At 34.4% G+C, this 26,645-nt stretch overlaps 1 protein-coding gene across 5 annotated transcripts in view; it reads left to right on the forward strand.

The window, feature by feature from the left end:
• Positions 1-26,645, forward strand: part of DOCK7 (dedicator of cytokinesis 7) — a 200,521-nt gene that overhangs the window by 107,370 nt on the left and 66,506 nt on the right. For 3 of the 5 annotated variants that reach the window (XM_081224735.1, XM_081224736.1, XM_081224739.1), the window contains exons 20-27: positions 1,323-1,554; positions 4,390-4,554; positions 6,985-7,154; positions 14,502-14,594; positions 15,783-15,872; positions 16,828-16,923; positions 19,651-19,791; positions 19,877-19,990. In XM_081224735.1, coding sequence (XP_081080861.1) covers positions 1,323-1,554; positions 4,390-4,554; positions 6,985-7,154; positions 14,502-14,594; positions 15,783-15,872; positions 16,828-16,923; positions 19,651-19,791; positions 19,877-19,990 — 1,101 coding nt within the window. The remainder of the gene's footprint in view (positions 1-1,322; positions 1,555-4,389; positions 4,555-6,984; positions 7,155-14,501; positions 14,595-15,782; positions 15,873-16,827; positions 16,924-19,650; positions 19,792-19,876; positions 19,991-26,645) is intronic. The other 2 variants (XM_081224737.1, XM_081224738.1) reach the window with 1 other exon arrangement.

Raw genomic sequence — 26,645 nt, forward strand, 5'->3', positions numbered from 1 at the left:
GACATTCACAGTCCTGTGACTGAAACTCAAAAGTTTATAAAATTTTACAACTCTGTAATATAATTTTATCATGTATTATAATCTTTTTTAAAAGATCAATTGAAGACAATAAATGTTTTTCATGATGTTTTGTACTTTGCTTGTAGGCACTTTGAAATTTACTGGATATATAGTTAGAATTCAATAGAATTATTTTCATTCATTTAAAACATATAAAATTAGAACAGTATTAAAATTATAAATGTGAAGTTCTTTAGCATTACTGCCTTTTTTTAAAGTTTATTTTCATTGTTAACTAAGTAAAAGTCTTCCCAGAGTTTCAGTAGCCTTTTTTCTCACATCCATTGGTCAGAACTCGGTCATCTATAGGTATAAAGGAGACTCAAAGAGCAGGCACATTACTGCTTTAAATAAGATTGTGGTTCTGTCAGTGTAGAAGGAGGTTAAATAATAGCAGTCAGGATTTAGTCAGGAGATAGAAACTGCCAGTAATTTGAGTGGAGAAAATCTGCAAATAAATAATTGTTAACCAAGTTAAAGGTGATTCACTACTAAATGGGTTAAAAGAGAATTCTGATTGTAACAAAGATAGCAATTGCAGAAAGTGGTAAGGGAGGAAGGAACCTAGAAACCTAGAGCAAGATCTTGAAAGATGTGAGTCAGACGTCTGAGGAGAGGACACCGCTGCTACAGGAGCACAGTGCCTGCTATGCTGTAGTATTGAGGAAGCTTGGTAGAGAGCTCCTGCTGTGGAACTGTGAGAGCCACCACTGCTGCCCATGTTCCTCACCTCTGAGCCACAGCATGCATGTGTACTCGCTGCCATTAGGAAAGCAAACAGGAGGAAGAAGATTCCCTTCTAACTCCTCAAGCCTAGCAGACTGTTTCCCATACCCTCTGTTGTCAGAGCCTATCACAAGCCAGCTGACAAAGGACAAATGTGTTTGAAGAGTCTAGCTCCAGAATTACAAAATGTGGAAAAGATGGTGGGTTTGGTTGGAGCTAAGAGGTAATAAATTAAAAATGGGCTCAGATAGTTACTAACACACTTGCCATAATAATTGAGCTCTAAAACAATAAGGCAGACTCACACTGGAAAAAAAAATCCTAATATCAATAGTTTTTTTGAGTAATCAATAGTATTTGAAGTGGCTACTTTACAATAATTGCTGAGAATAGATGTATTTAATTGGAAACAACGTTTGTATATACTAATATGCACTTTTTTGTATTATCAATTAATATGAGATATCAGTGGTCCATAGTTTGGGGAATGTATGAAGTTATAATTGTTTGGTGCCTCTGTTCATTCTTTGTTTTAGGATCCTTATCTTGATAAGTTTTTTGCTCTGGTGAACGCTCTGGATGAACACATGTTCCCAGTCCGAATTGGAGACATGCGAATCATGGAAAATAACTTAGAAAATGAATTGAAGAGCAGTATTGCAGCATTGAATTCATCTCAGTTGGAACCAGTGGTCCGATTTCTTTATCTTCTGCTTGATAAACTGATACTTTTAGTTGTTAGACCTCCTGTCATTGCTGGCCAAATAGGTAATTTACCTATGTTGGGGGAATCATGAAATTTATCATTCAACATTTCTAACTTTTACAGAAATAGAACCATGATTCCTTTTTGCCATTTCTATAAGGACTGTGTTTGACTTTGTGGGGCGTTGTTACTTACTTGTTTTAATGCTGGAAAATGATAACTTTCTTTTGTTTCTATAAAATGTGCCATATAGACTTCTACTCAAATTATGAAAACAAATTTATTTATTCACTCACCAAATATTTATTAAGCGCTCAATATGTACCATACAGTGATAGGCACTGACCAAGGCATGGTTTCTGATTTTAAGGATCTCATAGACTAGTTAAGAAAACATGCAACTGATAAATCATATTGTGTTTTACATGACTTATATTCTACATTTTCACTCATCTGCTATCCTCTATTTAATATAGCTATTATTTTCTTCGTTGACTCAAAATCTCTATCTTCTTTTTCTTGTGAGTTGTTCTTGAAGGAGAGGTATTCAGGTTTCCTACCTTTTTTCCAAGATTCATTCCTTTACTTTTGCTAACAGCTTCCATCCAATCCTGCAAAGTAGTTGAGTTTGTGAGAAATTTCAGCTAACTTGTTATAGAAGTTTTGTATTAAGTGGTGGCACAAAGGAGAGTAGTATTCAACTCCTTGAGATTTTTTTAGGGACACTTGTAAGTAGAGGTAATTCTTGGGTTGAGCATTTAAAGATGAGTAGGAGTCTGACAGGCAAATAACTAGCCCAGGGAAATGAAACAGTATGTGTGTAGTACACAAACAGATAAACTAACCTGGAAATTTTGGGGGAATTACAAGTAATTAGTTATGAATTGGAGGGTTAGTGATTAGAGATGATATTGGTCGTAGGGGAGATGAAGCAGGGTCCTTGACACATTAGGAAATTGGACTATTATTCTGTAAGAATCAATAGCCTTTGAAGGGTCTGGTCTTAATTAGAAAAGTAATGTGACTAGGTTGGCTTTTATAAGGATGATTTTGCATGGAGGTAGATTGAAAGTGAGAAAATCTGGAGGCAGGCAGGCAGACAGATTTGAAATCTTGAATTTTATACAAAAAACTTTGTGGTCCTGATAAAAGACAGTGATGGTGGGATAGAGAAGAGAGGGTAGTTTAAGAGATACTGAAGAGATGTTGTAGAGAGTAATGTTACAGAAGTCATAGAAGGTTTTAAGAAAAAAAAGTTAACATTGTTCATTTTTGTAGATTATATAAGTAAAATAATCACAATAGTAACATACATTTCCACAACACAGCGTACCAGGAATTATGCTATGTACTTTATTTATATTAATGTATGAAATCTTTACAACTCTAGGTATAGGTATGAATTTCATGATTTCATGAATAAAATGAACATACGCTTAAAAATTTACCTAAGGATTCAAACCCAAGCAACTGACTCTAGAGTCCCACTCTTATCTACTATACTGAAGAAGTGTCCACTGGTGAAATTAACGAGAATAGTCTTGGTCAAATAGTGAAAGTAGAAACCAGATTACAGAGAATTTAGTAATAAACAGCAGATGATGAAAGGAATGCAAAAAGCTTATACTGTTTTGAGAAGTTTAGTTAGAAGAGGAAGCAAGGTTGATTAGGGCATAAGAGTGGAGAGAGTTGAGCATGTTTATATGCTTTGAGAATGTGTATAGAGTTGCAAGAGGGTTAATTAATGAAGCAAGCATGTAGGACAAAAGGTGGATAGATCATTCTTATATAGGAGACGAGCACTGCTTCCTTTGGAAAGGAACTAAAAATTGTTTCAGATTCTGATAAATTTATAGTAAAAACTTCAGGACTTTCATGCTCTATAAATTTCTACTCTGAGATAAAAAGCAGGATTTGTGGAGAAGGGAGTAAAGTGGACCTAGTTTTGTGAAGGACTCTGGTGGTTTGGAATAGTTACTATGAGGGAAAGGAAAAGGAGTCAACCAGGAACACAGGTAGGATTGCTAAACCCTGCTTAGGTTTCTCTCTTTCTAGTCTCTCTTCTAGTTCAGTATATATAGATTAATCCTCCTAAATGACCACTCTATCTATATTTCCACTCTTAGGAAAACTTAATTGGCCTCATTATCTGTTCATAAATTCCTGTCTTGATTAAATAAATCATAAAATGTGAGGCGCTATTGCTCAGAATGGCTGTTTGGATTATACATTTATTCACTGAGCTACGAGAATTTCCCAATTTTTGCAAAATTCTTGTTATATACTGACTTGAATAGCTGGGTAGGTATTACTTAGCCTGGCATTTAATGTGCTATAGTCTTACCTCAACCTGGTTTTCTACCCTTTTTTCCTTCTAATCCTTTTACAGAGCTACTCACTTCAATTAAGTTGCTTATCAACTCTTTTCTATTAAGTTAATATTTTTAATAATCTACTTTTATTGGTAATTTTTATTTTATAAACAAAAGTAACATGTGCTCAATGTATGGTATTTAGTTTCTCAGAGTCATCTTTAAAATGAGAAGTTACTTCTCACAGGTTATATATAAGGTAGATTTTTTACTTATCATGTGCTTTGTATTGTTTTACAAAGTAGTGGGTACTGTTTGATGATTCTTTTTTTCTCACTAAGCAAAGCCACATAGTTTTCATGTTAAATTAGTAAAATTAGTTTTTTCTCATTTTTTTAAGAAAAGTATTTTGCTTCAGTTAATACAGTATCATGATACCATAAAATTAATATCAAATATCATCTTTATACGCTTACTGTGTGTAGTCACTATACTTAATGCATATAGTGAAGGCAAAACCTTGATCTTTTTGGAACTTACAGTCTAAAAAAGTTATTGGAAAAATATTTTCTTTCTTCTTAAAAGTAAATCTAGGTCAAGCATCATTTGAAGCCATGGCATCAATTATAAATCGGCTTCACAAAAACTTGGAAGGAAATCATGACCAGCATGGCAGAAACAGCCTTCTCGCATCATATATCTATTATGTTTTTCGCCTACCGAATACTTACCCTAATTCACCATCACCAGGTATTTTATTCTTTTTACTAAGAAACTATCTTGCATAGATTATGTGTTCATAATAGGATTGAAATAATCTTGTAGTCCATGGTGTGATGCATTTATTCAATAGCAGACATTTGTTGAATGCCTGCTAAGTGCCATGGACTATGCTATGTACTGGAGTTAAAAGGATAAATAGGTTATATTTTAAAGCATCATTATTTATACAGCTTCCTTTAAGTTGAATTAGAGAGATCTTGGTTGAATTAATTTTTGGAAATGAACCTTGAAAATAACTTCTGTCTCTGGAAGCATTTTATCATTCCCAGTTAAGATAAATAATCTAGAAAAATGGTACAGATGAACTGGTTTGCAAGGTAGAAATAGAGACACCAGTGGACACCAAGGGGGGAAAGTGGAGCGAGGGGAGGTGGTGGTGGTGGGATGAATTGGGAGATTGGGATTGACATATATACACCAATATGTATAAAAGAGATAACTAATAAGAAACTGCTGTATAAAAAATAAAATAAAATTCAAAAAAAAGTTGCATCACAAGGCATTTTGGGTAAAATTGGAAGGAAGAGTATTTAAAAATCCCCTCTGAGGTTCTCTGAGTCTATTTGAGGCTAATGCAGTCATCTCAGCTTGATTATGATTATGTAGTCTAACGTATGAACTGCTGTTTGTAAACAGTTTAATAAAAGGCTATTGCTCCAAATTCCAAATTAGCAGTGAGGGTGATTTCTATTAGAAAAGACATTTGTGGAGGATTTTGTCTTTGATACTTAATAAAGTGAGTTCTTTTTCTCAGTATAATACATGCTGTTGACTTGTGGCTCAGCTCTAGGGACCTGATGTTGTATTCAAAGAGTAAAAACATATCTCTGCTCATTGTTTATTTACTACATTTTGGGGTACATATGGCAAAGTTGTTTTCCTTACAGTTCCCAGTTCAGTTTTTTTCTCTTGATTACGTGTTAAAAATATGTGCATAAATTTCCCCAGTATCTCAGTTAAAAAAAAAGATAAGGTAAATAGAATGTTATATTTGTCATTCAGAGTGCTATTGGACATCAAAGAAGAAATACGATGGCTCAGTAGTTTCCTGGTAACCCTGTGAAACCTACAATACTATAAAAGATTATCCTCTAGAAAAGTTCTGATCTCTTCGTGGTCAATAAAATCATACAGCCTTTTTGAATATTAGAGCCCAGAGTAGCCACTTACTTTTGTTTAATATGACATAAGTGGTAGTGGTGGTGGTGGGGGATGTCTTAGTTTGAATCACTCTTCAGTTGTTCAGTTAGTAGGTTAATGATTATGTTGTGCATACCTTTCAACCTGTTTATGTATTTGTCTGTATGAGTCATCCATTCATCACTAGTGATAATGGTAAGTGCCCTTTTCAGCTGTTGTCAGTGTTAGCATTAATAATGGTGACAAGTAATTACGACATTCACTCTGAAAACTAGGCATAATAGTAATCTCAGTTTTAGCACATTTTATTTCTTAATTGAAAAAGAGAGCTCATTGACTCTTATAGTCTTGTTCATAATTTCTTATCTTGATTTCAAAAATTATAGTACTTGAGTCTCTGAGTATATAAGTGACTGTGGACTGTATATAATGCTACTCCATTTACTGTTCCATTCAGTACACTATTAGAATTTCACAGATTTTGCAAAATGTCTTTTTTACATGCTGACCTGAAGACTATAAACTACTTAGTTGACAGGTGTATGTCATTTGCAAATATGACACTCAGAAAGATTTCTTTGAAAAAGAAAAATGGAGATATAGTTGTTGGGTACTTTATGTTCATAGATCCTGGTTGAATAATGGTATCAGGCTTGACTTCAGACAAAAAAGGGATTCTTTGCTTTTTTTTGTATAACCTGGGCTTTTAGGAGAATTATCTTTAGTATACATTTATGTATGTATATTATAAAGATGCCATTTTATTATAGTTAAAATTGTCACTGATAAAGTTAGAGACCTAAGCCATAGTTTCATTTAAGAGATACTGACAAGAAATTGGCTCTCCCTCTTAGTGACTGTTTCAAGGGGCAGAGCAGGAGGGGTGGGAAAAAAGGAAAAGATATTAGCTGGAGCATTTTGGGTCTTAGACACCCTCATATATAAGGAAAGGTAACATTTGTGTATGTTTCTTATTACTTTTGTTTTTTATTGTATATGTAATACATAATCATAGAAACATTGAAGAGATAATGATTGTATTTATAATTCACATGGTTTCATCAGCTACTGTAAAATAAATTATCTTTGTATAGCTGTCACTAGGTCTGGCATGTTTTTCTTATTTATAGTATTTTCATTTAGAAATAAAAGCAATTTATGATCTTTGTGGAATTTTGTAAAGCGGAAGAGATTTTTTCAGGTCCTTTGCTGATTAATTTTTTGCTTAATTATATGTTATTTTATGTACAACTCTAGGTCCTGGGGGTTTGGGAGGATCAGTGCATTATGCCACAATGGCTAGATCTGCTGTGAGACCTGCAAGCCTTAATTTAAATCGTTCTCGGAGCCTTAGTAATAGTAATCCAGATATATCTGGAACTCCCACGTCACCAGATGATGAAGTACGGTCAATCATCGGCAGTAAGGTAAACTGAAGATATGCGTCTATAAATTTGGTTTTCAGGTTGTGAACAAATGAGAAATGTCCAATTGTTTTACTTTATTCTTAATTTTAAAATGTATTTGAGTTAGTAATAAGAAAGAAATTGTACATTTCTATTCTATCAGTGAACACATAAATGTTTGATGTTTCTATTAAATGTTTTTGCTATTACAAACTGGTTTGTGTGCTCTGCTCAAGAATATCTGCCAAATTAAAAAATTTGTGCAGGATGACCAGTCACATACGACTCATTGTCTGATTATCATGTGAAACATGGTTAGATTGATTTTCTAGAGGATTAAAAGAGACCTGTGACTGCTTTGTAGTTGGGACATATTATCAACTTAAAATATGAGCCTCCCTTCTCCAAAAATATCAAGAACAATGATTAATAATTAATAGAGCTACATTTCACATGGAAAACTCTATGTAAGGTGCAACAGGATTAGAAAAATATGATTTATTTAATCATGGTTAGCGATTATCCCAGACAATAAGGGAGAGGCCAGCCAGTATAAGATCCAGCTATATTTTATGTAAGCATCAATCTTTATTACCCCCCAAAATATACTTAAGGAACAAGTAGTCATTACCTTTCTATAGTTAAAGTACAAAAATAACTCAGTTTGAAAATCAAAGTGGAAAAAAAGAACAGTAAGACTGAGGCCAAGAAATCACATTATGTTGGGTTTTGACCAAACCATTTTAAATTGATTTTTTACTATTAGAAAGAAGGAAGATAACTTTGTTACAGAATCATAGCCAACTTTTCTTAGGCATTTTAATCTGTTAATTAGGATATGAGGAAGAATTAGTAAACGTGTTTTGGGGTCTGTGTTTAACCCTTAGCCTGAACTAAATAGACCTTTTTTTTTTTTTTTTTAATGATCTGAGCTTGTTTGTGTGAAATACTTGAATATGGATCAAACACATCAGAATTACTTAAATCTACTCATATAGTTACAGAAATTTTACATTCAGACACTTCTAATAAACTTTAGCATTGTGCATTTTAAAGTACCTTTTACGTAATTTGAAAGTAATTTCTCACAGATCAAAAATACGTTTTTTAAAGTAATTTCTTACAGATGAAAAAAATATTTTGTAGCCTTATAATTTAAAAAATAAACATGAATTTCAATAACTTAAAGATCCAAATAGGTGTTACTCTAATTAAACAAACTTTCACTTTTTGTGAACTTTCTGAAAGAATGATGTTCAGATGTGTTTACATGGATACTGCAGAGTAACCTGAGTAATATAGGAATTACAAAAGAGACGGCTTTTCTCCCTCCCCATATCTTTCCATGTCTAGGAAGAGAAGGTTTTTTATCCTTGTCTTCATTCTTGATCTTTTCTCATTGTAATGGAGGTAATATTTAACATAATTTACATACTGTAAATACAGTTCTTCAGTGGAATGAATCTCATTTGTGAATTATAAGAAATTTTCCTATTAAAGAGCTATAGACGCCATTTTTCTCAAGGTTCTACTTTTGAAACATCTCAATTTCTGTAAGATTTGCATTTTGCTTCATTTAGCTTAATTCTAGAGTTTTCCTTTATATATGATGTATTTGATAAATTATAACATCAAGATTTAGAACAAAAGTGTACACGTATTGGAATGATTATTTGTCTTTTTTCAAGTGGTTCATAAAATGGGACATAATAATGATGTAAACTTGCTTCTGGTATTATGATATACATAAACTTTTGAGAAAGCCGTCATAAGATGAGACTTTGTCTTATGACAATACAGTCTTGTCCTAATCAAATTTTATTCAAATGTTTTTTGTGTGTGTTCTTTTTTTTTTTTTGGTTGCTTTTTTTTTTTTTTTTTTTTTTTTTTTTTTTGTGGTACACGGGCCTCTCACTGTTGTGGCCTCTCCCGTTGCAGAGCACAGGCTCTGGATGCGCAGACTCCGGACACGCAGCCCCAGCGGCCATGGCTCACGGGCCCAGCCGCTCCGTGGCATGTGGGATCTTCCCGGACCGGGGCACGAACCCGTGTCCCCTGCATCGGCAGGCGGACTCTCAACCACTGTCCCACCAGGGAAGCCCCCTGGTTGCATTATTTTTGATAGCTACCTACCTTCATTTTGGACTGTCATTTAGTCATAATCCCTAATAATAATGGTGTATAATTTTATCTCATTGAAAAATTATAAGGAATCTGAAGTTTATTTATAGCTACTCTTTATTTATTCTGATTTTATTGGCTTGGAAATTAGAGAAACTCTTCTTTAATGATTTTTGTCTTTCACTCTGCCTTTGCCATGGTCATACCCTTAGTCTTGTCATGATGAATAATTTTAATCCTCATTATCTCGATTTCATGCATCTTGTTCTCTAACCATTAGCTCATATTTTTCTGTCTAGTACCCCAACTCCAACAATTTCTCCAATCACTTGATCGTATGACCTTTTTACTGTACCTCATGTCCCTAATGTTGTTTCTTTCAATTTAGCCAGCTTAAATTCCATGATCAGTCATTATAATTATTACCATTATAAACAAACATCAATTCCCTTATCTTTCCCTTACTTCATTTTACTTGCTTAGCCAAACCTCAAACCATAGCTGAATTCAGTTGACTGCCTGTGCTGTTAAACATGATTTGAGAAATGCCATGATAACTGGTCTCATTTGAAATTAAAGGCCATGAATGTCAAGAGAGCCCTTAATGCTGTCAAGCAATTATACTCTATTTCTTTATTCCATTTACTTTCCCATTCTCCCAGAAAAAGGTTTAATGCCTTCTTTGGTACCTCAAACCCTCTAACAGCTCCCCACCAATCCCCCTCCTCACTTTATCTCCTACTTCATTAAGAAAATTGAGGCCATCAGAAGAAAACTTTTGTCACCTTTGACCATCACATCTACCTACCCACTACCATCTACTACTACCTACTACTTAAAACTCTGCTATAGATGAACTGTCCATTTCCCTAAGTCCATTCCCTGTTTATATACAACCAGCCATCCCCTTTCACCTACTCAAGATCCTCACTCCAGGAGTTCTTGCATCACTCTCCTACATCATCTGTTTCTCCCCATCTACTAAATCAACCCATCCCATAAAATGAGATAAAAAATAAATTTTTTTTATTTCTCCCATAAAAAAATCTCCTCTCTAGTATTTCTGCTGGTAGCTTCTTCATCATTTCTCTGCTACCTTTTGTAGTAGAATTCCTTAGAAGAGTTTTCCATACTTGCTGTCTCCAATTCTTTTACTCTCTCTCGTTCTTTAACTCCTATTACCCTACTTCAAACATATTCCTTTGATCTTCCGCCCATACTGCCCTTCTAATGCCCCCAGTGCTCTCCATGTTCTTAAATCCGAAGGTTAAATCTCAACACTTGGCTGACTTTACCTTACAGCAGCTTTTGACAGTTAATTCTCCAATTTATTCTATTTACTTAGCTTCTAGGGCACTACCCTCTCTTGATTTTCCTCTTTACTGATTACACCTTTTCATTCTCCTTTGTAGATTCTTCTTTTTCTGATCTCTTAATTTGGAAGTGCCCCAGGCCTCTGTCCTTATTTCTTGTCTTCTCTTGTCTTGTTTTCTCTTTTCTCTACACTCACTCACTTCGTGATCTTACGAAGTCCTGTTGTTGTAAGTATCACTTTATGTTGATATCTCACAAAAATTGTATTTCAAGTACAGATCTCTCTGGAATGCTAAACTCAGCTGCCTTTTGTAAATCCTTTAGTTCAGATTTGCATATATGTTAAAGGTAGAGCCACTTCTTGTCACCTCTAGTACTGCCATTTGGTCTGAACTACCATCGTCTCTTCCTGAATTAATGTAATAGCCTTAAAGATGGTTTCCCTCCTTCCAACCTACACTCACTTCACAACATAGCAACCAGAATGCTGCTTTAAAAACTTACGTCATAAATAAACAAAACTTAAGTTGGATTATGTCCTTTCTCTAAGCAAGATCCTATGACTAACTCCTTTACCTCCTTTAAGTCTGTACTCAGAGAACTACCTTCTCCATGGGGTCTACTCTGACCACTTATTTAAATGTATAAGTGTGTCTTTCTCCTTAGCCTTGTCCCAGGGACTTCTTATCCCCTTACTCTGTTTCTTTGACTCATAACATTTACTACCTTTTAATGTAACATATAAATTAGTTACCTGTTATGTTTATTTTTTAGTGTTTGTCTCCCTTTATTAGGGTATAAGCTCCATGAGGGCAGAGATATTTGTTCACTGATGTATCCAAAGCAACTATAATGTCCAGCATATGAAAAGTACTCAAAAGATATGTATCCAAAGAATGAATGTTAGTAAGCATTGAGTATCTCTAGCAAGAATAAACAACCTTTTAAAAATTGAATTATGCTTTTGTTTGCCCTCTTGCTATCAGGATTTAAATACTTAAAGATCTTAAGATATTCGGTTTTATGAAAGTTTTGGTTAGACTTTATTTCCTAATACAAAATGCAGAACTCCTAAAGTTCTAAAATACTATCAACAGGCTTTTATTACCCTAGTGGCTATAAAACCATATTTGTGAGATTTTTTTCATAATTATTTTGCCAAAACTGATCTTTCTTTTTCCTAGCAATATTCTTTTAACATTCAGTTGTGTAAATGTATGGTTGCATCAGGTTTGAATTTTATTGCTTTTTAAGCAAATGCCAGTGCAATTTTACATTGATAATTAGTTTCTTTCTAATGTATCATCTCCTATTTTTTCATTTGTTTTTCAAAAACTGAGAGCTTACTCTGTGCATAGCTTACTAAATCCACTATGCTGAGGATTGTACTGAAACATGAGTATTGATGTCAAGTCAGATACTCTGTGAGCCTTATTCAGGGAAGGAGCCTATCTATACCTAAGGGACAAAACAAAATAATAATGTTACAGAGATTTGGCAAAAACAGAATAAAAACACTTTCATGCACATGTACACACATTTGATTAATCTCTTCTGTTAGTTGGAGATATGTAAACATAGTTATTATATTAGTAAATATCAGTGATGACTTTGCTTAACTAAGGGCTGTTTGATATAATTCTTAGCTGTATGACATTTAAATTATGGAAATAATTTGCTTTACAAATAAATTGGCCACCAGTTTTCTTTAAACAGTTGGCTTTGACTTGGTGTGATTATAACTGTTCAGAGCCTCAGTATTGTGGATATAATGTATAATTAATGGCACAAAGAGATTTATTGTTTATTCTCACATTACTCATTAACATGTGCCTTAGTTTTAAAGGAAATTATTAAGCAAGAAGTTAAAAAGTGAACTTATGAGTATGGCAAAGTTATTGTTTTTCTTTTTGTAGAAATTTATGGTAGAGAGCACAGTTGTAATTTTGCAGAAATTAGATGCTTTTATTTTGTTATTTTTGTAACATGAGTAGTGACATAATTTAGGAGACTGAAAATTTTTGTTTTAACTTACCTGAAAAACATATTGTTTGCTGATTTGCTTTTATTTGAAATAATATAATGGGCTTCTGAGAAGTCTTTATTAATACCTATAAAGTGGGGTATTTTATTTTAAACAAATCTATTGATTACATAATTTTATGAGTATTTGAATATTGCCCAACATACTTCGCTAGGAAGCATTTAAAAAAACATGTATGGCAAGTTTTTGTTAAAACTATTTTTTAAGAGTTTACTATATTTGAGGCATTGTATTAAGTGATTTACTTCCATTATTTACTTTGATCCTTACAGTATTAGGGAGACACTTATCATTATTCCTATTTTGTAGCTAAGAAACTGAAAAAGAGATTAGATAACTTACCTTAGATTTTACAGTTAGTAAGCAGTAGAACCTGGATTTGAATTTTAACTCTCATCTTACACATTCAGTGTCAAAAATGAGGGGAAATGGGTAGTTATTGTATCATCATTTCAACTTCTTTGTATTTTTGGAAAAAATAGGGAGAAAAGGAGGGGAAATATTCTCCCTAAAAGCTAAGCCCTTGAGAGCTAGTAGTTTGTCTTCCCTCTTTCCCCCTCCCCTTTCCTCCTCCCCTCCCTTTTCCTTCCCCCCTACCTCCTCCTTCCCTTCCCATAATATACACGCATGGGCCTCGCTCCCGCTCCCAGAGATTGTTATTTAACTGTTTAGAGGTAGGGCCCTGCACATTTGTGGTGGTGGCCGTCCTTAACCGTCCCAGGTGATACTAATGTCTACATAGAGTTGTTTACCACTGTTTACTCTTTCTTTTCTTTTACCTATCCTTCTTTGGCGCTTTCTGGTTTGGGTTCATACTCAGGCCCTAATATTTTTAGTTGGCTTGTCTTGTGCTGTCTTCAGCAGTCCTCTAAAAATCTCTTATACCTTGCTCAGTTCTATTCGTAGGTTCCCAGGGCCCAGCCCATGTTGCTGAATCTGGATTTCTGGGGCTAAGGGCCAGAATCTGAATTTTATAATTCAGGTGATTCTAATAATCAATTTTAAGAAATCGAAGTAAAGTCCCAGTTCCCTTTACCTGGGATCATAATAACCTCTTTCATAGAAGACAGACATAATTCACTTCTGGTCATACACATTAATAGCATATTAAATTAACTTCAAATTTATGATAGTGATGATGAAGATACAATTCCTACAGACAGCCCCGGCATAATGTTTTTACTTACAATTTTTATATAAAAAAGTAGCCCATTATTTTTTTTAAAATAATAAAATTCATAAATTTATTATTTGTTAATAAATCTACCCATTATGTTTAATTTCAACAAGCACAATAAGACTGAGCACAACTCCAAATCTACCATCATTTTTAGGAAGGAGCAAATATCGGGCATCTTTTTTTTTCTTAATTTTTTACTTAATTTTTCTTATTGGTCCCTAAAAGAGGAGGCAAGTTCAAATAGAATTATGGAGTATTGCTACACAGAAATTTTCAGTTGATGACAGATGGAATAAAATTAGTCTTTTAGACAAGATTGGAATGTTTTTCTTCTTCCACTTTTTTTTTTTCTTTTAAACCCTAGTTAGATTTAGAGGAAATTGTCTGTTGCTAAGTTGTACCATCTCTGAAGAGAGTTTGGGGGGATGGTGCTGTGGGATCTTTAGTTGTTGATACTTAAAGGTGATCCCATTATATAAAGAGAAATTACCTATAAATGCTATACTTAATTTTCTTTGTGATTTAAAAAAAATTATGTAATGAGATAATTTTGATGAACTAATATTCTATAGATGCCTAAAAATTTTGGTTGCTTTAACAGTACTAATTAAAAACATGTTTGCATTGGAAAGTCTGGATTTCTTTAAGAATATAGCATGCCACATGTAATATTTCTTTCCTTTCCAACTGCTTTCTATTATATGCTTAGGGTTTAGACCGCTCCAATTCCTGGGTTAACACTGGTGGTCCAAAAGCTGCCCCATGGGGATCCAACCCCAGTCCAAGTGCAGAATCAACACAGGTGGTGTTTATATTAGAGGTTTCTTTATTGGCTGCTGATGTTTCCCTTTAGAACATTACTTTTTAGTATATACTATGATTTCAGTGGCTTGCTTTTTAATAATTAAAAAGTGTGTATTTTTGTTTACTTAGCACATTTTCCAACTGCTATGCATGAATACCACCAATTGCACCAGTAATACTCTCCTTTCCTATTTCCTGTCTCCTTCCCTCCTGTACACCCCATTGATGTTTCAGTGCCTGCTGCTTATGCAATTGATGGCTTTGATAACAGTTTCTACTTTTGGGGTAGCGCATCTTTAGTAGGAATTTAAAAATTTTTTGTGTGGAAAAAACCTGACAGTTTTCCATTCGCTTTTGGTTTAAAGTGTAGCTATTGTATCATTGTCATTTAGCATTTACTATCTTGTCATTTTCTTCATAATCACTGACTAGAAATATTGGTAATAAGCTGAAATTAAATATGAACAGTATATGATCCCCATGCTGTAAGATTAAGTACCAGAAGCAAAAATTTGTTTTAAACTGTACTGTGTTGCAAAGTATGAAATTTGTTGTAACTTATTTGTACTAGGTTTTGCTTACTTAAGTCTAATTGCTTGATAGCTAATACTGCATGATTCCTCAAAATATACTTCTCATCTGTGTATTGGCTTTGGAGGACAATGCTCTCGTTCTTCAAGAAAAATTTTAATTGCAAATTTATTATAAATGATTTATATTTAATATAGTGTATGGCTAACCTGAATCGTAATTTTTGATGAGACTGAAACATGAAAAAAATGATTCTAAACTTTTAATTTTTTAATTAAATATAAAATTCTTGATTTCTCTTTTTGGTCCAAGACCAGTGAGAAGTATGTTTTTACTTTTTACATTTTCTTACTAGATACATGCATGTGTATAGATCACACAGATAAAAGTTTCATTCTTTGCAGCACTCTGAATTTATATAATCATTAAAATACTTATCTTTTAAAGATAAAATAAATAGAAGCCATTTTGATACTTCTAATGCATTGTCGTTAAAGCAACTTAAAATAGTGAAAATGGGATGAGCAATAAAACAGATGGCTGTTAAAATGACAGTAAAGCTCTATGTAAAAAATTGTATATAATCCTTGAACTGCATAGTCATCCACAGCAGACTTTAATGGTATCTCATCATTCATTCATCTTCACTCCATAGGCTATGGATCGAAGTTGTAATCGTATGTCTTCGCACACAGAGACGTCAAGTTTCTTACAAACATTAACGGGACGCTTACCAACTAAAAAGGTAGATTCATATGAAGATAGTCCATGTAGGGGGAAAATAATTCCAACAATTAAGTAGATGTAAGGATTGTTTACATAACCAGTACTCTGAGATGTTACAATAATTGCACTGTTTTTAAAAATACATTTGAGCAAGCATTGCTTGTCTGATGTCTTTTTGGGCATACCTCTCCACTGCAAGCTCTTTTACATTATTATAATGTTTATATCTTTGCAGATGACTGTTTTTAGAGTTTAGTGCATTAAATTTGATCATTAAATTTTAGTACCAAAAAGATTGTATCAACTCTTAATTCTGTTTCTGTAACTGCTTCTGTTTTGTGTTTTAAATCTCCAGGGAAAGGAAGATGAGTTAGAAAAATTATCACTCTTAGTAAGATATGTTGATTTGCTTCCCTTATGCACAGTTTTGTTAGTCCTTTTTCATATTAATATACACTATTGTGCAAATGCTTTGTATGCATATCCATTATAAGGCAGGAAATTTCTGCTATTTTAATAAAAAGACTTTAAATACCTGAAAACTTGAAAATTAATGGCTGATATGAAAGTTTAAATTTTTAAAGGTATTTCCTAAATTGTACCAGCAAAGTTCATGAATGTATTTGCATATGCTGAAATATGTATGTAAGGCACAAGCCAGATTTTATTTGTAACTGTGAGTTTTCGGTCTAGTTTCTTTTTGCACGTACAATTTAGGAGGCTATTTCCCACCTGTCGTTTTAAAATTACATTTTACTCCAAGATAACATGTAATTTTTTCAGCTATTCAACATGCCACTGTCTTATGTGTATAAGTAGCCGTTTCGTTAATGGGTGTCCTCACCGCATCATTGAATGGTTCACATGCCTTATTTTGCTTATTCTCATTATATCTTCATTTGTACTTGCATTATTTGGTTTGTGTTACCAGCAAACCTGACACTGATAATAACTTTGGATTTACTTCTGGCTAGCTATTTCATGAGGAGCTGGCTTTGCAGTGGGTTGTTTGCAGTGGCAGCGTTCGGGAATCAGCTTTGCAACAAGCCTGGTTCTTTTTTGAGTTAATGGTGAGCAAACTAAACACATTCTTTGTTTTTCTTGTTAAACAATTTTGTGTTAGCTCGTGATTTTATCCTAGAATCTTTTCCTATTGCCCATCTTATGGTTTTACATGTGCCTCCAAGACAAAATTACCTTTGCTACATCTCTAAATAAACACTGTGGACAATCAGCACAATTTAGATGGAGTTATAAAGCTAATTTAAACTATATTTTTAGGGATAGTTGCAGGCGCTAACTATCTTTTTAAAGGAAACCTGTGATACATTCTTTCTTAGTCTGAACATGCTAGTGTATAATGGCAGCAGTATTGATTTCATACCAGATAAAAAGAGCTTTATAGATACCTACTGCTTTTATGGTTAGAAAGCTCTTAGGGAAATGCCAGTCACAGCCAATGAAAAACAACAACACTTTCTACTTAATTCAGTAAATGCTATTAAAACAAATAAATGAATTAATATTTTAATAAATATCGATATACACAATATAAACATATATATACACAAAAGCAATATACATTTATTAAGTACATACAGTATGGTAGCACAGCCCTATGGGTTAGGGATTACCAAGGCACAGAGAGATTAAGTAACTTGTTTAAGTATACATAGCTTGTATACAGCAGAGCTGTGATTCAAACTTAGGCATTCTGGCACTAAGGACCTTCCTCTCTAACTTCTAGAAAGCTGAAATCACTGAAACTTTTTCTTCCAAAAAATTATGTAAAATAATAAATAAGAAACAAAGGAAAGCAAAACAACAAAAAAGAGATAGAAAAAAGAAAGAGAAAAGAAACAATGGAAGTTTCCAGAGTATGCCATAGAATCATTCTTAGCATTGAATGTTACTTATGTTGAAGATTAGAAGACATTTCTTCTGCAAGTTAAAACTACAATGAGGTATTGCCTTGCACCAGTCAGAATGGCCATCATTAAATAGCCTACAAATAATAATTGCTGGAAAGTATGTGGAGAAAAGGAAACCCTTCTACACTGTTGGTGGGAATGTAAATTGGTGTAGCCACTATGGAGTATAGTATGGAGGTTCCTTAAAAAGCTAAAAATGGAGCTACCATATGATCCATCAATCCCACTCCAGGGCATAGATCCAGAGAAAACTCTTAATTCAGAAAGTTACACGGGGCTTCCCTGGTGGCGCAGTGGTTGAGAGTCCGCCTGCCAATGCAGGGGACATGGGTTTGTGCCCCGGTCCGGGAAGATCCCACATGCCGCAGAGCGGCTGGGCCCATGAGCCATGGCCACTGAGCCTGCACGTCCGGAGCCTGTGCTCCGCAATGGGAGAGGCCACAACAGTGAGAGGCCTGCATACAGCAGAAAAAAAAAAAAGCTACATGCACCCCGGTGTTATAGCAGCACTATTTACAATAGCCGAGACATGGAAGCAGCTTAAATATCGATCGAGAGATGAATGGATAAAGAAGATGTGGAATACATATACATTGGAATACTATTCAGCCATAAAAAAGAATGAAATAGTGCCATTTGCAGCAACATAGATGCACCTAGAGATTATCCTACTACGTGAAGTAAGTTAGAAAGAGAAAAGTCAAATACCATATGATATCACTTATATGTGTAATCCAAAATATGATACAAATGAACTTGTTTACAAAACAGAAACAGATTCAGACATAGAAAACAAACTTACGGTTACCAAAGGGGAAAGGAGGTGGGAGAAGGATAAATTAGGACTTTGGGATTAGCATATACAAACTACTGTATATAAAATAAACAACAAGGCCACACTGTATAGCACAGGGAACTATATTCAATATCCTATAATAAACCATAATGGAAAAGAATATGAAAAAGAATATATATATATAACTGAATCACTTTGCTGTAACCAGAAACTAACACAACATTGTAAATCAACTATACTTCAGTAAAAGAGTTTAAAAAAGACGTTTCGTCTAGAGATTTGCTAATCTACAAAAAAAATAAATCAGGGACCATATGTAAGTGGTAGGCAACTCATTTTTTCCCCCTAGAGAATAAACACCAAATTGTAATTCATGTGCTTTTAATAGAAGATCAAATGACTTTTTTAAAATAGTCTTACATGTATGTTCAGATTTCTTAAACATGAAATAGTTTGACTTGGCTCTGTTATTTACCAACTGTAAAACCTTGTTATTAATTTCCCTGAATTAAAAATTTTTAGTACCGTTAACACATTGTTGTGATAAGTATCCATATCTAAAAGTATTTGGTAAATTGAAACCACTTTAAATTTTACCTAACATTTTATTCTTAATATCTAGTCATCAATATTTAATGTACACCCACCATATGCCATGAGATGCTAGGTGCTAAAGATTCTACATGCAGTCAAGGTTTCTAACCTCTCAGAGCTAACAGCTGGGGGGACATGGAATGGCGGAATTGTTAAGTCTTGGAAAGATTTAATTTAAAATAATTTTAAAGGATGAAACTTTTTCTGTTGACATACCCATAATTTTTTTTCCCACTGATAGCCAGGATAATGTCATGAAGCTGATACAGAGATTGAGTTGTATTGTGTTTGATATTTCTCTAGCACATACAAAATATTGTAGGGAACTTTTTCAAAATATTTGATGAGTTAAAAGTATTTTATCTATCTGTTAAATTACATGGTATGTTGACAAAAATAGCCCTAATGTTTAGAATCTCTGTAACTGTTCATTACATCCGTAAGAAATTAAACGAATGGCTTATTTCTTTTTTCAGGTAAAGAGCATGGTGCACCATTTATACTTTAATGATAAACTTGATGCACCGAGGAAAAGTCGTTTTCCAGAACGTTTCATGGATGACATTGCTGCTCTTGTCAGCACAATTGCTAGTGATATAGTTTCACGATTTCAGAAGGTAACGGTAACTTATTTTTTTAAACTAAATCTGTGTTTCAAGCATACGTTAAACTATATTTGTTTTTCTTTTAATTGTTTCCCAGGACACAGAAATGGTTGAGAGACTCAACACAAGCCTTGCATTCTTTCTCAATGATCTGTTGTCTGTTATGGACAGAGGATTTGTCTTTAGCCTTGTAAAGACCTGCTATAAACAGGTAATGTATAATTAGTAATAGTTAGTAATCAAATAATTTAAATGCTGCGTTTGCTCTTTTAAGGCTGGAGCTAAGAGATTTTTCAAGAACACATTTATATAGTGATGTTTTTAAAAAGTGGCATATTTTTATTAGTAAGGGAAAGATAAATTACAGTTATTAGGACACAGGAATGGGGCAAGTTGCTGTCAGTACAGCTGGCTTTTCATTGAGTTATTCTGGCCCACTTATGACTCTTAGATTCTCATTCAGAAGCATACCATCAAGTTAGGAGTCTAAATGTAAAGCAGCCCCAAGATGCCATGCAAGAGTAGCAATTTTACTGAATGAACAGCTAACCCAACTTTTTCTGTCTTAAGTGATTTTTAAAGCAGTTGCATTTTGCTGCGTATTCCTCATGATGAAGCCCTAGACATAGTAGCGTTTAGAAGCATGAGTAGATGTTTACCCAAGTCACAGATATTATTATCTAGCTTTTTCTAAACTAAAAGTATCCTAGAAGTTTTCTACAAACAGCTGGTTTTGTTTTAAATTTTTTATCAAATGATTAATGAAACCTGGCTTTTAGAAAACATTAGTTATTCATCCTGATAGACCATTTGGGTAGTGAGCTGTATAATCATCCTAGAATTACCTTTTAAGGGAGCTTTAAAAATGTACAGATCTCTGTGTCCCATCTCAGCATTTCTGAGGAGTTTGAACCCTGGTGGTGGGGGTGGGAGTGTGGGAAACAGTGCTTATAAAGTACTCCCTGCTGGTCCACAGATTAGTTTTAGGGAACTACTGGTTAAAAATGCTATTTGGCAGTCTAATACTTAGAATTTTGAAGCTCTGTTCTATTGGACGCCAATATTGTATGTTTCTTTTAATAGAGAAGTTAAAAGTATGCGTGGGCACTGATCTATTTGCAAGTATTTGCAACACTATGTATTATTTTTACTTTTTCCCTGAAATTTCATGTATTATTGCTCCCAAACCTGTCCTGTCTTTATTCTTCAAGCATTGGCCTCCTACATTTGCCAAACATTAAACTAAACTTTAGGGATGCTAAAACTTTTCAAATAAGGCAGTCTACATATGTCTCCTCAAGTAGCTAATGGGTGTAGTTGGGAAAATAGATAATTATAAATATAGGTTAACACAAGGTGCTGTAAAAAGAATGGATAATTTATTGTAGAAAGTTGTTTTGGTGGTATACTTTTTCTTCATAAAGTATATCTTTGAGAAGTGGAAATATTAATGCTATATTGGAAATATAAGAATGTGGCTTTAAGAATGCACCTAGTCAGTGGATTTATACAGTAAATGTTGTAGATCCAAATTTTTTATTTTAGGAGTAACTTTGGAAAAAGCCAATACTGTTATTTAAACCACAAAATTCAAAACTGCTCACTGAGTACTGTTCTTTAATTCTTTTTTTTTTGGTTGAATTTTTTTTTTTTTTTTTTTTTTTTTTTTTACTTTTTATTTTATATTGGAGTATAGCCGATTAACAATGTTGTGATAGTTTCAGATGCACTGAATTTGTTTTTTTTTTAATTTTAATTTTTTTTACATCTTTATTGGAGTGTAATTGCTTTACAATGGTGTGTTAGTTTCTGCTTTATAACAAAGTGAATCAGTTATACATATACATACGTCCGCATATCTCTTCCCTCTTGCGTCTCCCTCCCTCCCACCCTCCCTATCCCACCCCTCTAGGTGGTCACAAAGCACCGAGTTGATCTCCCTGTGCTATGCGGCTGCTTCCCACTAGCTATCTATTTTACATTTGGTAGTGTATATATGTCCATGCCACTCTCTCACTTTGTCACAGCTTACCCTTCCCCCTCCCCATATCCTCAAGTCCATTCTCTAGTAGGTCTGTGTCTTTATTCCTGTCTTACCCCTACGTTCTTCATGACATTTTTTTTTCTTATATTCCATATATATGTGTTAGCATACGGTATTTGTGTTTCTCTTTCTGACTTACTTCACTTGGTATGACAGACTCTAGGCCCATCCACCTCACTACAAATAACTCAATTTCGTTGCTTTTATGGCTGAGTAATATTCCATTGTGTATATGTGCCACATCTTGTTTATCCATTCATCCGATGATGGACACTTAGGTTGCTTCCATCTCCTGGCTATTATAAATATAGCTGCAGTGAACATTTTGGTACATGACTCTTTTTGAATTATGTTTTTCTCAGGGTATATGCCCAGTAGTGGGATTGCTGGGTCATATGGTAGTTCTATTTGTAGTGGGTTTTTTTTGTTTTTTGTTTTTCTCTTTCTCCCTTGAGGTACGTGGGCCTCTCACTGCTGTGGCGTCTCCCGTTGCGGAGCACAGTCTCCGCGGCCATGGCTCACAGGCCCAGCCGCTCCGCGGCACGTGGGATCCTCCCAGACCGGGGCACGAGCCCGTATCCCCTGCATCGGCAGGCGGACTCTCAACCACTGCGCCACCAGGGAAGCCCCTATTTGTAGTTTTTTAAGGAATCTCCATACTGTTCTCCATATTGGCTGTGCCAATTCACATTCCCACCAGCAGTGCAAGAGTGTTCCCTTTTCTCCACACCCTCTCCAGCATTTATTGTTTCTAGATTTTTTGATGATGGCCATTCTGACTGGTGTGAGATGATTTCTCATTGTAGTTTTGATTTGCATTTCTCTAATGATTAATGATGTTGAGCATTCTTTCATGTGTTTGTTGGCAGTCTGTATATCTTCTTTGGAGAAATGTCTATTTAGGTCTTCTGCCCATTTTTGCATTGGGTTGTTTGGTTTTTTGTTATTGAGCTGCATGAGCTGCTTGTAAATTTTGGAGATTAATTCTTTGTCAGTTGCTTCATTGCACATATTTTCTCCCATTCTGAAGGTTGTCTTTTGGTCTTGTTTATGGTTTCCTTTGCTGTGCAAAAGCTTTGAAGTTTCATTAGGTTCCATTTGTTTATTTTTGTTTTTATTTCCATTTCTCTAGGAAGTGGGTCCAAAAGGATCTTGCTGTGATTTATGTCATAGAGTGTTCTGCCTATGTTTTCCTCTAAGAGTTTGATGGTGTCTGGCCTTACATTTAGGTCTTTAATCCATTTTGAGCTTATTTTTGTGTATGGTGTTAGGGAGTGTTCTAATCTCATACTTTTACATGTCCCTGTCCAGTTTTCCCAGCACCACTTATTGAAGAGGCTGTCCTTTCTCCACTGTACATTCCTGCTTCCTTTATCAAAGATAAGGTGACCATATGTATGTGGATTTCTCTCTGGGCTTTCTATCCTGTTCCATTGATCTATATTTCTGTTTTTGCCAGTACCATACTGTCTTGATTACTGTAGCTTTGTAATATAGTCTGAAGTCAGGGAGCCTGATTCCTTCAGCTCCGATTTTCGTTCTCAAGATTTCTTTGGCTATTTGGGGTCTTTTGTGTTTCCATACAAATTGTGAAATTTTTTGTTCTAGTTCTGTGAAAAATGCCAGTGGTAGTTTGATAGGGATTGCATTGAATCTGTAGATTGCTTTGGGTAGTAGAGTCATTTTCACAATGTTGATTCTTCCAATCCAAGAAAATGGTATATCTATCCATCTATTTGTATCATCTTTAATTTCTTTCATCAGTGTCTTATAATTTTCTGCATACAGGTCTTTTGTCTCCTTAGGTAGGTTTATTCCTAGATATTTTATTCTTTTTGTTGCAATGGTAAATGGGAGTGTTTTCTTGATTTCACTTTCAGATTTTTCATCATTAATGTATAGGAATGCAAGAGATTTCTGTGCATTAATTTTGTATCCTGCTACTTTACCAAATTCATTGATTAGTTCTTGTAGTTTTCTGGTAGCATCTTTAGGATTCTCTATGTATAGTATCATGTCATCTGCAAACAGTAACAGCTTTAGTTCTTCTTTTCCGATTTGGATTCCTTTTATTTCCTTTTCTTCTCTGATTGCTGTTGCTGAAACTTCCAAAACTATGTTGAATAAGAGTGGTGAGAGTGGGCAACCTTGTCTTGTTCCTGATCTTAGTGGAAATGCTTTCATTTTTTCACCATTAAGGATGATGTTGGCTGTGGGTTTGTCATATATGGCCTTTATTATGTTGAGGAAAGTTCCCTCTATGCCTGCTTTCTGCAGGGTTTTTATCATAAGTGGGTGTTGAATTTTGTCGAAACCTTTCTCTGCATCTATTGAGATGGCCATATGGTTTTTCTCCTTCAGTTTGTTAATATGGTGTATCACATTGATTGATTTGTGTGTATTGAAGAATCTTTGCATTCCTGGAATAAACCCCACTTGATCATGGTGTATGATCCTCTTAATGTGCTGTTGGATTCTGTTTGCTAGTATTTTGTTGAAGATTTTTGCATTTATGTTCATCAGTGATATTGACCTGTAGTTTTTTTTCTTTGTGACTTCTTTGTCTGGTTTTGGTATCAGGGTGATGGTGGCCTCGTAGAATGAGTTTGGGAGTGCTCCTACCTCTGCTATATTTTGGAAGAGTTTGAGAAGGATAGGTGAAGGATAGGTGTTAGCTCTTCTCTAAATGTTCGATAGAATTCACCTGTGAAGCCATCTGATTCTGGGCTTTTGTTTGTTAGAAGATTTTTTATCACAGTTTCAATTTCAGTGCTTGTGATTGGTCTGTTCATATTTTCTATTTCTTCCTGATTCAGTCTTGGCAGGTTGTGCATTTCTAAGAATTTGTCCATTTCTTCCAGGTTGTCCGTTTTATTGGCATAGAGTTGCTTGTAGTAATCTCTCATGATCTTTTGTATTTCTGCAGTGTCAGTTGTTACTTCTCCTTTTTCATTTCTAATTCTATTGATTTGAGTCTTCTCCCTTTTTTTCTTGATGAGTCTGGTTAGTGGTTTATCAATTTTGTTTATCTTCTCAAAGAACCAGCTTTTAGTTTTATTGATCTTTGCTATCGTTTCCTTCATTTCTTTTTCATTTATTTCTAATCTGATCTTTATGATTTCTTTCTTTCTGCTAACTTTGGGGTTTTTTTGTTCTTCTTTCTCTAATTGCTTTAGGTGCAAGATTAGGTTGTTTATTCGAGATGTTTCCTGTTTCTTAAGGTAGGATTGTATTGCTATAAGCTTCCCTCTTAGAACTGCTTTTGCTGCATCCCATAGGTTTTGGGTCGTCGTGTCTCCACTGTCATTTGTTTCTAGGTATTTTTTGATTTCCTCTTTGATTTCTTCAGTGATCACTTCGTTATTAAGTAGTGTATTGTTTAGCCTAAATATGTTTGTATTTTTTACAGCTCTTTTCCTGTAACTGATATCTAGTCTCATAGCATTGTGGTCAGAAAAGATACTTGATACAATTTCAATTTTCTTAAATTTACTAAGGCTTGATTTGTGACCCAAGATATGATCTATCCTGGAGAATGTTCCATGAGCACTTGAGAAGAATGTGTATTCTGTTGTTTTTGGATGGAATGTCCTGTAAATATCAATTAAGTCCATCTTGTTTAATGTATCATTTAAAGCTCGTGTTTCCTTATTTATTTTCATTTTGGATGATCTGTCCATTGGTGAAAGTGGGGTGTTAAAGTCCCCTACTATGAATGTGTTACTGTTGAATTCCCCTTGTATGTATTTGCCTGTTAGTATTTGCCTTATGTATTGAGTTGCTCCTATGTTAGGTGCATAAATATTTACAATTGTTATATCTTCTTCTTGGACTGAACCCTTGATCATTATGTAGTGTCCTTTTTTGTCTCTTGTAATAGTCTTTATTTTAAAGTCTATTTTGTCTGATATGAGAATTGCTACTCCAGCTTTCTTTTTGTTTCCATTTGCATGGAATATCTTTTTCCATCCCCTCACTTTCAGTCTGTATATGTCTCTAGGTCTGAAGTGGGTCTCTTGTAGACAGCATATATATGAGTCTTATTTTTGTATCCATTTAGCCAGTCTGTGTCTTTTGGTGGGAGCATTTAATCCATTTATATTTAAGGTAATTTCAATATTTATGTTCCCATTCCCATTTTCTTAATTGTTTTGGGTTTGTTATTGTAGGTCTTTTCCTTCTCTTGTGTTTCTTGCCTAGAGAAGATCGTTTAGCATTTGTTGTAAAGCTGGTTTGGTGGTGCTGAACTCTCTCAGCTTTTGCTTATCTGTAAAGGTTTTAATTTCTCCATCAAATCTGAATGAGATCCTTGCTGGGTAGAGTAATCTTGGTTGTAGGCTTTTCTCCTTCATCACTTTAATTATGTCCTGCCAGTCCCTTCTGGCTTGCAGAGTTTCTGCTGAAAGATCAGCTGTTAACCTGATGGGTATTCCCTTGTGTGTTATTTGGTGTTTTTCCCTTGCTGCTTTTAATATGTTTTCTTTGTATTTAATTTTTGATAGTTTGATTAATATGTGTCTTGGCATGTTTCTCCTTGGATTTATCCTGTATGGGACTCTCTGTGCTTCCTGGACTTGATTAACTATTTCCTTTCCCATATTAGGGAAGTTTTCAACTATAATCTCTTCAAATATTTTCTCAGTCCCTTTCTTTTTCTCTTCTTCTTCTGGAACCCTTATAATTTGAATGTTGGTGCATTTAATGTTGTCCCAGAGGTCTCTGAGACTGTCCCCAGTTCTTTTCATTCTTTTTTCTTTATTCTGCTCTGCAGTAGTTATTTCCACTATTTTATCTTCCAGGTCATTTATCCCTTCTTCTGCCT

Source organism: Mesoplodon bidens, assembly GCF_964165515.1.
Source record: "Mesoplodon bidens genome assembly, chromosome: 2".
Taxonomy (NCBI): domain Eukaryota; kingdom Metazoa; phylum Chordata; class Mammalia; order Artiodactyla; family Ziphiidae; genus Mesoplodon; species Mesoplodon bidens.